The 16,955-nt window shown below is 32.8% G+C and overlaps 1 protein-coding gene across 1 annotated transcript; it reads right to left on the reverse strand.

Annotated features, from left to right (window-relative positions):
* Window positions 1-12,071: 12,071 nt before the first annotated feature.
* Window positions 12,072-16,852, reverse strand: LOC128183030 (uncharacterized). The gene is made up of 2 exons (XM_052851823.1): window positions 16,599-16,852; window positions 12,072-14,849 (listed from the first exon to the last, which is right to left on the reverse strand). The coding sequence occupies exon 2, from the start codon at window positions 14,826-14,828 to the stop codon at window positions 13,488-13,490; it is 1,341 nt and encodes a 446-aa protein (XP_052707783.1). The 5' UTR covers window positions 14,829-14,849; window positions 16,599-16,852; the 3' UTR covers window positions 12,072-13,487.
* Between the last annotated feature and the right edge of the window lie 103 nt (window positions 16,853-16,955).

The raw sequence follows: 16,955 nt of genomic DNA on the forward strand, positions 1-16,955 counted from the left end.
GAATGACGGATGGCAGTGAGGATTCGATCCTAAATGGGACTTTTCTCATGCATAGTGTATGTAGTGTATGTATTGTTATCTTGATTTAACTTTAAAATGTAATGGAAGTTTCAACTTAGCTACAACAGTTCTCATGGGAAAGGCCAGAAATACGTACTTTAAGATGAACTAGATAACCCGTGTAAACTTTTAGAAAAACTGTTTAACTCTATAGTAACACCAGTTCTTCTCTATTGTAGTGAGATATGGGGTTTATTTACTAAAATTGATGACAATTCTGTTTCAATCCTTGGGCTGATATTGGAGTCTCGGGCTGATACAGGCTGATACAGGCTGATACAGGCTTTGATATGGAGAAAGGGTATGTATTATTCTCTGTGTGATAAAAAAATACTTCTGTTTATGCATATATCAGGCCTTTGCCAATTATTGTAATTGTGTTTGTCAATAAAATATTTGTATTTGTATGTATAAGGTATACAGTTATGCACTGGTGGCTATTGGTACTTTGCGGAACGGAACGGAACGGAACGGAACGGAACCAGTTAAGAGGCCCCAAAAGGGGAAACAAGATTTCTTTTAAACGTCATTATTTCAATTTAACTTATCGTAAATGGAAGATTGTTTTACAAATTTTGCTGTTTTAATGAATTGTGTATTACATAAAATATGCTACTCATTGCTCTATAAGTCAATACACGCTTCTTTCCCGAGAAAACCTAAAGTCACTTGTTGTTTTATGATGTTTGATTGACACTGTAAATATAAAGTTGAGGTTTAAACCAGACTCAATTAATCTGTGTGTGTAACGTCGATAAAATTACTTAAGTAATCTTTCTCCTGAATATATTTCTTCTGATTCCGTTCCGTTCCGCAAAATACCATTTCCCGTGTGGATATTGGTATTTAACGGAACGGAACGGAACCGTTTAAAAATTTTTAAATAAAGGAAAACATCATAACAACTACTATCTGTTTGTTTATTTCTATGTTCTTTTGAGATAAATGAAGCATATCATTTCATCAATTCAAACATCTTGCATATGTGCATATCACTCCTGTGTTGTGTACAGCTATAACTTTTATTTCATCTATGATACTACATTACTTACACGGATGATATTACTAGTTTGTTCACAAAGCTAGCAATAACGCAATGTGCATCCCATATTACGTAGAATTCTAAAATATAACGAGCACATTCGCAAGGAAAAAGTTTAATATTCATCACTTACCTTCCGTCTGAACAATTTTCTTCTGGTTCCGTTCCGTTCCGCAAAATACCATTACCCGTGTGGATATTGGTATTTAACGGAACGGAACGGAATCTTTCAAACTTTTTAAATAATGGAAAATATCATAACAACTACTCACCGTTCCTTGAATTTTTCATCAGATTCTTTAAAGATGAATGAGTCTATCAATCAAATCAATTCAGTCATCTTATGTATTTGCTGATTATTAATTTCAGCGTTTGTGTGCGTGTGCTGCATACAACAACAACTTTGTTTTCATTTTTTGTTTATCAATTTTATATCATTGTCACGGCAGAACTAACTAGTTGGTTAATTAAGCTAGCAAAAACACAATGCTTATATCAAGTAGAATTCATATTATACCAAGATCATTCGCAGCGCAGGGATAATATCGATAAAAATACTTGATAGTCTTATTTGAAATAAATTTGAATGAATGTTGATATAACAAATGTTGTTACCATACTTATAAATAATTTTCTTCTGGTTCCGTTCCGTTCCGCAAAATACCATTACCCGTGTGGATATTGGTATTTAACGGAACGGAACGGAACCGTTTAAAAATTTTGAAATATAAAATATATCATAACAACTACTAGCTGTTTGTTTATTTCTATGTTATTTTGAGATAAATGAAGCAAACCAACAAATCATTTCATCAATTCAAACATCGTGCATATGTGCATATCACTCCTGTGTTGTATACAGCTATAACTTTTATTTCATCTATGATACTACATTACTTACACGGATGATATTACTAGTTTGTTCATCAAGCTAGCAATAACGCAATGTGTATCCCATATTACGTAGATTTCTAAAATATAACGAGCACATTCGCAAGGAAAAAGTTTAATATTCATCACTTACCTTCCGTCTGCACAATTTTCTTCTGGTTCCGTTCCGTTCCGCAAAATACCATTACCCGTGTGGATATTGGTATTTAACGGAACGGAACGGAATCTTTCAAACTTTTTAAATAATGGAAAATATCATAACAACTTCTCACCGTTCCTTGATTTTTTTTATCAGATTCTTAAAAGATGAATGAGTCTATCAATCAAATCAATTCAGTCATCTTCCCACGGTGTATTTGCTGATTATTAATTTCAGCGTTTGTGTGCGTGTGCTGCATACAACAACAACTTTGTTTTCATTTTTTGTTTATCAATTTCATATCATTGTCACGGCAGAACTAACTAGTTGGTTAATTAAGCTAGCAAAAACACAATGCTTATATCAAGTAGAATTCATATAATACCAAGATCATTCGCAGCGCAGGGATAATATCGATAAAAATACTTGATAGTCTTATTTGAAATAAATTTGAATAATTGATGATATAACAAATGTTGTTACCATACTTATAAATAATTTTCTTCTGGTTCCGTTCCGTTCCGCAAAATACCATTACCCGTGTGGATATTGGTATTTAACGGAACGGAACGGAACGGTTTAAAAATTTTGAAATATAAAATATATCATAACAACTACTAGCTGTTTGTTTATTTCTATGTTATTTTGCGATAAATGAAGCAAACCAACAAATCATTTCATCAATTCAAACATCTTCCATATGTGCATATCACTCCTGTGTTGTGTACAGCTGTAACTTTTATTTCATCTATGATACTACATTACTTACACGGATGATATTACTAGTTTGTTCATCAAGCTAGCAATAACGCAATGTGTATCCCATATTACGTAGATTTCTAAAATATAACGAGCACATTCGTAAGGGAAACGTTTAATATTCATCACTTACCTTCCGTCTGAACAATTTTCTTCTGGTTCCGTTCCGTTCCGCAAAATACCATTACCCGTGTGGATATTGGTATTTAACGGAACGGAACGGAATCTTTCAAACTTTTTAAATAATGGAAAATATCATAACAAGCACGGCATTTATTCAATCTATAACGAACATGTATTTGTTACGGGAGTTTACGGGAGATTTAACGAGTTTGTTTATCAAATTAAAAATACACAATGTTTACATCCAGTAGAATTTTATATTATATCAAACATATTCTGAGGGATAACATTATTTCCAAAAATAATTGATGGCTTTATTTGTAATACATTAAAATAGATATTAATATAAGAATATGGATTCCATACTTATTAATAATTTTCTCATGATTCCGTTCCGTTCCGCAAAATACCAATACCCGTGTGGATATTGGTATTTAATGAACGGAACGGAATCTTTTCCTTTTTTTAAAGCCATCTCAGGGCTTTGTTCGTACGATCAGTTTTATAATAGAGATTAACTGCCACTGATCATGGCTAAATATACATTTACATGCTTTATATGTTAAAAATATAATGTGCACATTAAATGGATTGCATGTCACTGAATTTTCATATCCATGATACAGCAAGAGACAGATTATCATAATGTTGATTAAATGTGCTTAATCATGTGTCTCTGTATTCCGCTTGTAAGTTTGTGTTACTAATCAGTGTAGTCTAATTGCAACTTCTCGGGCCTTCCCGACAGGCTCGGAAAAAACATGAATGCATTAACATTACCGGATGTTAGAATTTTATACAAAATGGAGTTGCTTCCCATTTAAATAAGGATAGACTAAACAGCCTTGTGTGTCGTTTTTCGTGGTATAGTTTAGGATATATCGTTGGCTTTAATGAAGTCTATGTCAGATCTCAACAGATCATAGATTGTGTTGTATTTATATCAAGTTTTATAAAAATGGATGTTACCATGTACGCCTATCTAATACTTCCAATTGTGTCAATTTCAACTGTTACCCTCCAAAACAGGACTATTAATTTTTTTATACTGAATGTTTTAATTTTAGAGAACATTTTACTGCTTCTACATAGAAATGACGAGTATTATACAGCAAACCGTACGCGTATGTAACAATTTGTGTGTTACCCGTTGCCAAGGGAGTTGCTAATGCTGAGGGTAATATAACGGATTATCAACTGCGTCTAAACCAATCAGATTTCAGTAAAATGAACATGTACAAGTTATTCACATCTTATATACTAGTATTTAGTTTTACAGTGCGTACACATCATATATTCACTTCATTTGAGATTTAGAATATAAGTATAATATAGACACAGTCACATACCGAAGATAAAAAAGCACATGTACAGACAAGTGTATACACCGACAGACAGACGTATATATGCACAAACAATCTCGAAAACTTGCTTTCAAAAATTAACATAGAATTATAATAAAACAAAATATTCGGAAATGTATTTATTGACCAATAAATCTCTCATCGACGGTAGAAACTAAAATATACATATAAAGACAAATGAATTCAAAGCACAAATCACACACCAACGCTAGATCAACATACAGACTTGAATCACAACGACAACTGATTACCCTTATGTCACGTCATACTATTACTTATTAGGTTAGTTACTGACTCACTACGCCTCGCCATCTATGAGATTGATCAACCCAATATATTTCCGTAGTGAGTCAGTAACTAACCTATAAGTGTTTTGTTTTCCCAAGGACTATCAAGCGACATGTTTATTCACAAATAGCGATGATCTACGCAAAGCCATGTACAAGATGTCTAACATCTCGTGCAATTTAACTCATTTAAACTCTTCAAAATTTTGCTTTCGATAAGTTTGGCAAGTATCTAGTACATTTCGGAAAGATGCGTTTATTATGCAGCGTACAGATGTAGTCAGACGATAGGAATAAGTAATTTTAACATTTTACAACCTATATATCGTCAGAAATCGTTGGAGAAACGGAAGAACTTGTTTAAAACATAGCTTGAAATGAGGACCCCCCTATAAATCCAAAATGGCGAGTGTCGTCCCTTTACTTTTTTTAATGTACATTGAATAAACTTTTTTAACATGATTGAAACGGGGGGTTTCGGTGAATTTATTTATTGCAATACACAAAAATACACATAAGATTACCAATTTTAATCAATTTTTTCTTCGGGAACAAATAATTAGGAAATTCACTATCCAACAACCAAGCCCCTGTGATTAAAGTATTCTCGTGCAAAATGTGACATAAAGTAAGCATTAAAGATTTTAATTGACAGAAAACTGCAATGCGATAAGAATCTGTAATAAACAAAATACAAATAAAAATGACAGGTATTGGTTTCCATAGAAAAACAATCCAATAAAGCTTTCACATAGAATTAAGTAATGCAACATATCTTAAATATATTCTATAAATAAATTCATTAATTGAATAGAAAATAATGAGTTAAAACCGTAATCAATTGACTTTATTAAACTGACAGTACGTAATTATCAAGTTCAAAATGTAATGTTTGTCGACGAAATGGCGCACCATACTTGAAGCACATGGTAAACTAAAATCCATCGGTAACAAGAATATGCAAATCTAAGCATAGTTGACTATAAGGACAGAGGTAAATTACATCACTAGAAGATTAATAATACCTAATTATAACAGTCAAAACACTTACACAGTGGAATTCAAGGCTTACAAAAAACTGTAGTAATCGAGCGTTTAGAAATATGGCGCAGTACTCCCATAAACAAACAAGTCGTACACAAAATCTTTCGTACAAAATACATGTAGTAATCAAAATAACATATGCACAAGACATAACAGAAATAAAAGTTAACGTTGTACACAAGATAAGCACACAAGATATTTATAATTTTATATTAATGAAATGGTTTGTTAGCTTGCTTCTTATATCCCAAAATGATGTTTTGATATTTTCCATTTTTTTTTTTTTTAATATTCCGTTCCGTTCCGTTAAATACCAATATCCACACGGGTAATGGTATTTTGCGGAACGGAACGGAATCATAAGAAAATTATTCAAAAGTTTCGTAACAACATTTGTTATATCATTATTCATTTCAATGTATAACAAACAAGCTATAGGTTAGCTTTTTAAAAAGAGAGTTAAGAAAGTCAGCCAGCGGAATATTATTTTAGGTCAAACGTGAATACACAATCTATTAAAATACGGGTTATGTAGTTTTCAGAAGAATGATAATAGGCAAGTGTATTTTTAGTTTGCACTCTTATTTTCATGTCTGTTTGCATATGTGCGGAGAGAAGCTTATATATTATAGCAAAGTCCTTACATTGTACGATTGCAAATCTACTTATTACTTAAAATTGTAATTTGCAAGATTGCACTCTGAATTTCATGGTCCTGTCGCAAACTACTGCCAATGCATTTTCTCTCCAATCTCACTAAGCTGATTCCGAAGACCCCGGCCCGTGAATGCAGACGATACTTATGGGCAGTCTTTCAAGATATATACAGTATCCAGTTTGACCTAGAATCTTCGAGTTTCTCTAACAAGGACTGTCTAATTCCTTCCCAGAATTTTAATTTACGGAAGCGCAATTGAAGTTTAATCCCAACTTGATAAGTCAGCCCACTCATAAGGCTATCAAGTATTTATTTTTAAAAATGATTATAACCCTGCAAATGGATTTGATATAAACTTCGACTTGATGTAAACATTGTCTTTCGCTAGCTTGATTAACCAACTAGCTAATTCTTCCTTTAAAAAAATCGAATGATTTATTATATAATGAATAAATGTTGCCTTTGTAAAAATATGTTTCACATTTTAAAAATTTTGAAAGATTCCGTTCCGTTCCGTTAAATACCAATATCCACACGGGTAATGGTATTTTGCGGAACGGAACGGAACCAGAAGAAAATTGTTCAGACGGAAGGTAAGTGATGAATATTAAACTTTTTCCTTGCGAATGTGCTCGTTATATTTTAGAAATCTACGTAATATGGGATACACATTGCGTTATTGCTAGCTTGATGAACAAACTAGTAATATCATCCGTGTAAGTAATGTAGTATCATAGATGAAATAAAAGTTATAGCTGTATACAACACAGGAGTGATATGCACATATGCACGATGTTTGAATTGATGAAATGATTTGTTGGTTTGCTTCATTTATCTCAAAATAACATAGAAATAAACAAACAGCTAGTAGTTGTTATGATATATTTTATATTTCAAAATTTTTAAACGGTTCCGTTCCGTTCCGTTAAATACCAATATCCACACGGGTAATGGTATTTTGCGGAACGGAACGGAACCAGAAGAAAATTATTTATAAGTATGGTAACAACATTTGTTATATCATCATTCATTCAAATTTATTTCAAATAAGACTATCAAGTATTTTTATCGATATTATCCCTGCGCTGCGAATGATCTTGGTATAATATGAATTCTACTTGATATAAGCATTGTGTTTTTGCTAGCTTAATTAACCAAATAGTTAGTTATGCCGTGACAATGATATGAAATTGATAAAAAAATGAAAACAGAGTTGTTGTTGTATGCAGCACACGCAGACAAACGTAATTAATAATCAGCAAATACACAAGATGACTGAATTGATTTGATTGATAGACTCATTCATCTTTAAAGAATCTGATAAAAAATTCAAGGAACGGTGAGTAGTTGTTATGATATTTTCCATTATTTAAAAAGTTTGAAAGATTCCGTTCCGTTCCGTTAAATACCAATATCCACACGGGTAATGGTATTTTGCGGAACGGAACGGAACCAGAAGAAAATTGTTCAGACGGAAGGTAAGTGATGAATATTAAACTTTTTCCTTGCGAATGTGCTCGTTATATTTTAGAATTCTACGTAATATGGGATGCACATTGCGTTATTGCTAGCTTGGTGAACAAACTAGTAATATCATCCGTGTAAGTAATGTAGTATCATAGATGAAATAAAAGTTATAGCTGTACACAACACAGAAGTGATATGCACATATGCAAGATGTTTGAATTGATGAAATGATTTGCTTCATTTATCTCAAAAGAACATAGAAATAAACAAACAGCTAGTATTTGTTATGATGTTTTCCTTTATTTAAAAAGTTTGAAAGATTCCGTTCCGTTCCGTTAAATACCAATATCCACACGGGTAATGGTATTTTGCGGAACGGAACGGAATCAGAAGAAATATATTCAGAAGAAAGATTACTTAAGTAATTTTCATCGACGTTACACACACAGATTAATTGAGTCTGGTTTAAACCTCAACTTTATATTTACAGTGTCAATCAAACATCATAAAACAACTAGTGACTTTAGGTTTTCTCGGGAAAGAAGCGTGTATTGACTTATAGAGCAATGAGTAGCATATTTTATGTAATACACAGTTCATTAAAACAGCAAAATTTGTAAAACAATCTTCCATTTACGATAAGTTAAATTGAAATAATGACGTTTAAAAGAAATCTTGTTTCCCCTTTTGGGGCCTCTTAACTGGTTCCGTTCCGTTCCGTTCCGTTCCGCAAAGTACCAATAGCCGCACTGGTCAATATAAAATCAAAGGGTTTATTCACATATCTTTTACTTTTTAGCTCACCGAGACGAAGTCAGGGGGAGCTTATGCTATACCCTCGGCGTCGGAGTCGGCGTCCAGACCTGGTTAAAGTTTTTGTTGCAGGTCCTGTATCTAAGCTATTACTTGTCCTATCTTCACCAAACTTGCATGGATGATGCATCTGGACCTACTTATGGACTTGAAAGACTTGGATGCTGAATCTGAGTCCTAAATTTCAGATGCTGGAGGAGGTTAAGGTTGTTGGACCAGGTTAAAGTTTTTGTTGCAGGTGCCCTTTGATAGCAATATCTAAGTTACTGCAGGTCCGTACTTCACCAAACTTGCATGGATGGTGTGTCTTATGATAATGATGCACCAGACATGCTTGAGTGCTGAATCTGAGCTATAGGTTTCGGATGCTGGAGAAGGTTAAGGTTTTTGGAGCAGGTTAAAGTTTTTGTTGCAGGTGCCCTTTGATAGCAATATCTAAGTTACTGCTGGTCCATACTTCATCAAACTTGCATTGATGGTGTGTCTTATGATACTGATGCACCAGGCAGGCTTGGGTGCTGAATCTGAGCTATAGGCTACAGATGCTGAAGGAGGTTAAGGTTTTTAGAGCTGGTTATAGTTTTTGTTGCAGGTGCCCTCTGATGATTATATCTTAGTTAGTACTTGTTCTAACTTCACCGGACTTCCATGGATGGTGCGTCTTATGATATTGATGCACCAGACAGGCTTGAATGCTGAATCTGAGCCATAGGTTTCGGATGCTGGAGGAGGTTAAGGTTTTTAGAGCTTGTTAAAGTTTTTGAAACAGGTGCCCTCTGATGATTATATCTTAGTTATTACTTGTCCTAACTTCACCAGACTTCCATGGATGGTGCGTTTATGATATTGATGCACCTGACTGACTTGAATGCTGAGTCTGAGCCATAGGTTTCAGATGCTGGATATGGTTAAGTTTTTTGGAACAGGTCACATGTTTAATAGATAATAGTACTTTTTCAAACTTGCATAGTTGATTAAACTGTAATATGAATGAATCAAAGAGGAAGCTTCAGATGCAGAGCTTGATCTCCATTATCAAGGATGGTAAAAAATATATCTTAGTTATTACAGGTCCTAACTTCACCAAACTTGAATGGATGGTGTGTCTTATCATACAGATGCACCTGACAGGCATGGATGTTGAATCTGAGCCAAAGGTTGCGGATGCTGGAGCAGGTTAAGGTTTTAATTGCTAGTGCCCTCTGATGATGATATCTTAGTTATTACTGGTCTGAACTTCACCAAACTTGCATGGAGATGCGTCCTATGTATACTGATGCACCTGACAGGCTTGAATGCTGAATCTAAGCCATATGTTTCTGATGCTGGATGAGGTTTAGTGTTTTTTGGAACAGGTCACATGTTTTATAGATGATAGCTTGCATAGTTGATTTAACTATATTATAAATGAAACGCAGAGGTTGCTTCAGATGCAGAGCCTGATCTCAATTATCAAGGATGCTAAAGAAATCTCCTACCTCACTCAAACTTGCCCGATAGATAGATGTGTTTTTTGATAAATGATATAACATGATTCCTATGATATAGTATTGTATGGTATGAAACAATATTGTTTAATATGATACAATATAATATCATATGTAATATTATAAAAAGTAATATGATACGATATGACATTGTATCAATTTAATTGATATTTTATGTTATGATATTGTATCATGATATCGTTATATATAGTTTTGTATATTATGATAAAATATTGTATAATATTATATTCTATTATTAATTTTATTATTTTATCACATGATACTATTACATAAGATATTGCAAAATATAATATTGTATCCTATGATACAATATTGTATATTCTATAATATTGTATCATACGATATTGTATAATATGATATTAGTTTCTGTAATATAGAATTATATCACATGAAATTGTATAATATGATACTGTTATATTATATATTGTTATACTTTCATGTTAAATACTGAAATCTTATTGGTTAAGACGCAGTTAATAATATTTACTATTACCCTCAGCGTTAGCAACGCACTTGGCAACGGGTAATATTAAAAAATATTACATGCGCGAAAATTATGCGCGTACGGTTCGCTGTAGAATTCACGTTATTCCTATATAAAAGCAGTAAAATTTTCTTAAAATTTTTAAAAAAGACATTCAGTATAACAAAATAAATAGTGCCTGTTTGGGAGGATAACAGTTGAAATTGACACCCCTCGAAAACCATTGTCAACCTCCGCTTCGCGTCGGTTGACAATGGTTTTCTCGGGGTGTCAATTTCAACTGTTACCCTCCCAAACAGGCACTATTTATATAATATCGTATCATACGATATTGTATAATATGATATTGTTTTATAATATATGATATATTATCACATGAAATTGTATTGTATGATATTGTAAAATATATTATTGTATCATATGATACAATATGTATAATATAATATTGTATTATATAATATTTTACTTTATGACATAATATTGTATTATTTGATATGATACAATGTTGTATCAAATTATTTTGTATCATATGATACAATATCATATTATATATAAAAAATGATACAGTATCATACAATATCATACTATATTATACAATATAATATCATATGTTTCAATGTTATGATGTATTATGCAATATGAAACTGTTATATAATACTATATTGTTTTTTATATTATGATATTGTATTATGTGATCAAATACAATAATGTATAACACAATACAATGTCATATCATACGTTACAATATCATATCTCATCATTGTTTATTATGGTATGTTATTGTATTATATGATATATGTTGTAAATATGATCGGATGCAATATTTAATTTTATATTATTGTATTGATTAACATATGAACATATGATTATCATACAATTTTTTAACAGATGATATACGATATTGTGTCAAAACAGATTCATGAATATCCAAGATCATAAAGTATGATTTTCATTAAATATGATAAAGGTGGTCTTATAAAGGTGAAGTCTCATAAGGGTGATGTCTCGTCTCGGTGAGCTTTGTAATCTGTGATTACCTATGTTTGACAACTCCTATACTTTAATTTATATTACATTGGGGTAATCAAAAATATATCATGATTTAGGTATGTTGAGAGGACATATAAGTTACAAAAGATTGATAAATTCATTTCATTTTATTACATGGCTTTCATATTACTAGTATTCTATATATCAGGGTTAACTCTTCAAAGTTTTGTTAAGTGTTAACCTACTCCATACAATTATATCTAGAATATTCATTCTTAAATCTGACATAAATGTATTTATCCATAATTGATAATTTTCAAAGTATACCATTACTGCGTATAGCATTATTTCTCACTCATGAAATAATTAACCTCTATCCGCTCGAAATTGAACCACCTGAGCCCTTCATCTTTGTACAGTAAAACATCACATAACACATAGGTATGTTGCACTCTGCCACTTTTGTGACTTTATTGTTAACCAAATTTGGTTTGAAATAATCAGGAAAATGACAATAGATGATTATATAACAATAATTAATAAGTTCATAAAATTAATCATAAAATTATGAATATTTAATTCTTTACCCATAATATTTTACAACTAAAATAATCCATAACTCCCATTACTGATGTAATCAATGATGTGATTGATTAGATAATTTATGAAAAACATAATCCTTGTGGTCTGAAAGCGCCATGCTTAATAAAGAAAAAAGAAAATACACAAGAATTTTTCTTTTTTATAAACATGTTCATAAAAAAGGAAGGTGGAGGGGTGGAGGTGGTTTATAGATCTCTTTGAAAATTTTCAATGCTTAGCTATCGGCGTCCTGAAAGAAGTGAGAACCCACGCTATTAAAATGACGCTCCCAAGATTTTACCGCGGAATAAATTCATTGGTTACCTCCGACGACGTTGATTTTGTGTCCATATATGAAGATGCTGTATAACTTTGACAATACCGCAGGAAAGATAACTCTCGCGAACTTAACAGAAATCATCAATATGCATAAAATATTTTAAGAAATCTTAAAAATCATTTATCCATAATTGATAATTTTCAAAGTATACCATTACTGCGTATAGCATTATTTCTCACTCATGAAATAATTAACCTCTATCCGCTCGAAATTGAACCACCTGAGCCCTTCATCTTTGTACAGTAAAACATCACATAACACATAGGTATGTTGCACTCTGCCACTTTTGTGACTTTATTGTTAACCAAATTTGGTTTGAAATAATCAGGAAAATGACAATAGATGATTATATAACAATAATTAATAAGTTCATAAAATTAATCATAAAATTATGAATATTTAATTCTTTACCCATAATATTTTACAACTAAAATAATCCATAACTCCCATTACTGATGTAATCAATGATGTGATTGATTAGATAATTTATGAAAAACATAATCCTTGTGGTCTGAAAGCGCCATGTACTTGATTTATTCTATTTAAATCAAGTTCAGACCCCAAGGAGGGAGGGAGAAAATTTTAAGTGGCAAAGTGCATTCCTATACCTTTAAAATGGACTAATATTTGCCAGGATATACATATGCCTTACAAACCTTAGTCCCATATACATGCAAACACATTCAAATACTGTTCATGCATGGGTAAGGATATACATATGCCCCACCCAAAAAGATGTACAATGTAACCTAATACTTGTAATATATAGTAATCATAGGTAGGAACATACATATGTCCAGCCCTTTCAAAGCTTTGACATGAAAATAACAACTTATATTTCAAATTATTTTAACGCATTATAAGTTATCAAGAAATATACATATGTTCCTGAATAACCGTGTATATCCATAAGTTCACAGTCGGTCTTTGCTCTCTCTATACTAGATTAACTGGTCTAAAATAACTTTTGAATGCATCTGATTTCCATCGACCTAACAGTCTGATTTTGCTGTCACTCATGGCAATGTCAGCACAGTGCGACGCCATGCCTATCCGGAAAGAATGGCTAGTAATGCGAGTCATATCCAACTTTGCAAATGATAGACAGTTTTTTAATACCGCCGAAAGTTTACCCCTGGAAACTGGAATATTTGGTACATAACAAAAAAGTGGCCCATTTTGTACTCCTCTTAACTTGATGTAGTCTTCTAGGCATTGAACTGGACAATACTTTTTGTTACTTGCAGAGTGAATAGTGAGAAAAAATGGTTTGCCAATGTGATGTTTATATGTAACAAATTTGATAATTAAATGATCTTGCTGCCTGGAAATTTGATTAAACTGAATTAAATTTTTGTTAATTACCTTTTGACATGATGTTATTTCCCCAACTCTCAAGAATCCATAAAAGGCCAACAAAAACATTGCTTTAAACAAGGCCTTTTCAAATGCATTGGAAACTGTAACTGGTAAAAAGTCACAAATTTGATGCAAAATATTTTTTGTAATAGGTATTCTAACATCTTGTGAAGGTTTAAGTTTGCGTGTTGATAAGAGCAATTTTTGTATTAAAAAGGACGAGCATGGATCCCCAAAACTGTTGAGCTTATGGATGTAACTAATAGCCGAGAGATATGAAGAAATAGTTGTTGCAGCATAGTCCTTTGAAAATAGGTAGGCAACATAATATACCAATATGTGTTGTTTCACTGGAAACTCAATAATTAACTCGTATTTCTCGGCAAAATCTTTAAAAACTGTCCAAGCATGGGAGTACGAAGCTAAAGAAGAATTAGTAAGGCTCGCATCCAATAGTCTTTGTATGTCACCTCTTAATTTGGAAATGGCGGTAGTGGAGGTATGTTGACTGGATTGCTGTCGGCCCAGGGTGCCAGTTGTAAAAACTGATTTACCAGCGATTTTCTCAGTGTGATCCACAACTACCGCTTCAACTGAGTGTTGAATAGCGTTGTCCAGATATCTAGATTCTCTTACCAACCCGTCATTATCATCGTTGTTAGATGCCCCTAGAGGGTTTATACTAATACTCCCCTGAGAATTTGAAGCACTGTTGCTGTTAATGTTGTTTATCAGCGTTGTCAACTCGTCTCTAATTGTGGCCGTCACCCGCTGGGTCACCTGTGCTGTGATGGTTTCCAGTACATCGGGGGATAAAGCTGGCGACACCACTTCCAAGTTCATTGATGTCCTGCGTTTCTTTTGTTTTGAGACAGTTGATGGTTTTGCGCGAGCTTGGCTTGTTCTTTTTGGTGGCATACTTATTCTTGATGACGATAACTAAAATTACAAATTTCACTGATATTGGTTAGAAAACCATTGTCAACATCCGGTCTGAATAGAATCGGAAAATATATGATAAAACATGAAAATTCCGGAATACTTAATTTTTTTTTTTTAATTTTTTTTTTTAATTATTGTGTAGTTTATTGAATATTAAATGACAAACCTAAGGAAAGCATAAATGAAAAGAAGATTTAAAATTAAAATCCACTAACAACGCATGCATATAAAATTGTGGTAAATACATTGTATTGTAATAAAATAAACCTCTGGGAGTTAATTAAATAAGTAAGGAAAACACAAATAAATTTGTGTTAAACACAGGAAAATTGTGTTTATTCCTATGCAATGAGATCCGCCTCAGGGAGGCAAAATTTAAATTTGAAAAATCTCAGGAAAACACAAGTAAATTGTGTTGATTCCAGTGCAATGAGATCCGCCTCAGGGAGGCAAAATTAAATATGAAAAATCTCAGGAAAACACAAGTAAATTGTGATGATTCCAGTGCAATGAGATCCGCCTCAGGGAGGCTAAAGAAATATGAAAAATCTCAGGAAAACACAAGTAAATTGTGATGATTCCAGTGCAATGAGATCCGCCTCAGGGAGGCTAAAGAAATATGAAAAATCTCAGGAAAACACAAGTAAATTGCGTTGATTCCAGTGCAATGAGATCCGCCTCAGGGAGGCTAAAGAAATATGAAAAATCTCGGGAAAACACAATGCAAATTGTGTTGATTCCAGTGCAATGAGATCCGCCTCAGGAAGGCTATACAAATATGAACTATCTCTGGAAAACACCAATAAATTGTGATGATTCCAGTGCAATAAGATCCGCCTCGGAGAGGCAAAAAATACATATGAAAATTATAATGAAAACACTTGTAAATTATGCTTATTCCAGTGCAATGAGATCTGCCTCAGTGAGGCAATAAACATTTGAAATTTTACAGGAAAACACAAGTAAATTATGATGAAACTATGTGATGGATATCAAATACGGAATTACATTCCTTGCTTATTACAAAGAAATAAAACAATACAAAATATGTATGTAGATCTACATATATAACGTTATAGATATATATATATATATGATTACTTTGAAATTACAAGAGATAATCGCCCGAAACTCTAACGCATTCTAGACAAAATAAGTCCGCGCAAACTTCTATAGAGATGAACGTTGCCTTGTTTATTGAGGTGGACGCCGTCAAAAAGAAATTTATGGTCACACGCCTTGAACGTAGGCGAAGGGAAGAGGTCATTATGCTCCCAAAATGAAGCGAATTCAAATCTGTGCAGAGAAGATTTGAGAAGGATATTTACTTCATCCACAGTACTGTTGTGATCAAAACATTGCTTAAATCGTGGCAACAATTTACACACATGGATCTGAGCGACTCCAAATCTATAGTGCAGTACCGATACAAGAGATTCAATATTTGCTGCCAGTTCTTCGGAAGACGTCGCACGTCGAACATCATTGCCCCCAACAATTAGAATTATGTTACGAGGTTTTACTTTTTCAATGAAACTCGCATCCTCGCGGAGAATGCCCGAAATAGTGCGACCTCCCACTCCTCTATAAAATATCCTATGATTTGCTCTTAGACCAAGATCCTCACAGTACCTAACATCCTCATTACTTACTAGGAATTGTTGAAAGCGGCGTACAATAGAATGACCCAATATAAGTACTTTATTGGGCTCCATCAGTAAAATAAATCAAAAATATAAACCTTACCGCTTTATAGATCTCTTTGAAAATTTTCAATGCTTAGCTATCGGCGTCCTGAAAGAAGTGAGAACCCACGCTATTAAAATGACGCTCCCAAGATTTTACCGCGGAATAAATTCATTGGTTACCTCCGACGACGTTGATTTTGTGTCCATATATGAAGATGCTGTATAACTTTGACAATACCGCAGGAAAGATAACTCTCGCGAACTTAACAGAAATCATCAATATGCATAAAATATTTTAAGAAATCTTAAAAATCATTTTACTGAAAAAAGTACCTATGGGATTTGATAATCAATTCTGTGTTCAACCCTTGTTGAAGGCACACATTTTGTTAAAGGAATCGAAAAAAAGTTTTAC

The sequence above is a fragment of the Crassostrea angulata genome, chromosome 1, assembly GCF_025612915.1.
Source record: "Crassostrea angulata isolate pt1a10 chromosome 1, ASM2561291v2, whole genome shotgun sequence".
Taxonomy (NCBI): domain Eukaryota; kingdom Metazoa; phylum Mollusca; class Bivalvia; order Ostreida; family Ostreidae; genus Magallana; species Magallana angulata.

What these genes read in the sequence shown, in the direction of transcription:
- LOC128183030 (XM_052851823.1), bottom strand. Translation starts at nt 14,828, where the DNA reads ATGCCACCAAAAAGAACAAGCCAAGCTCGCGCAAAACCATCAACTGTC.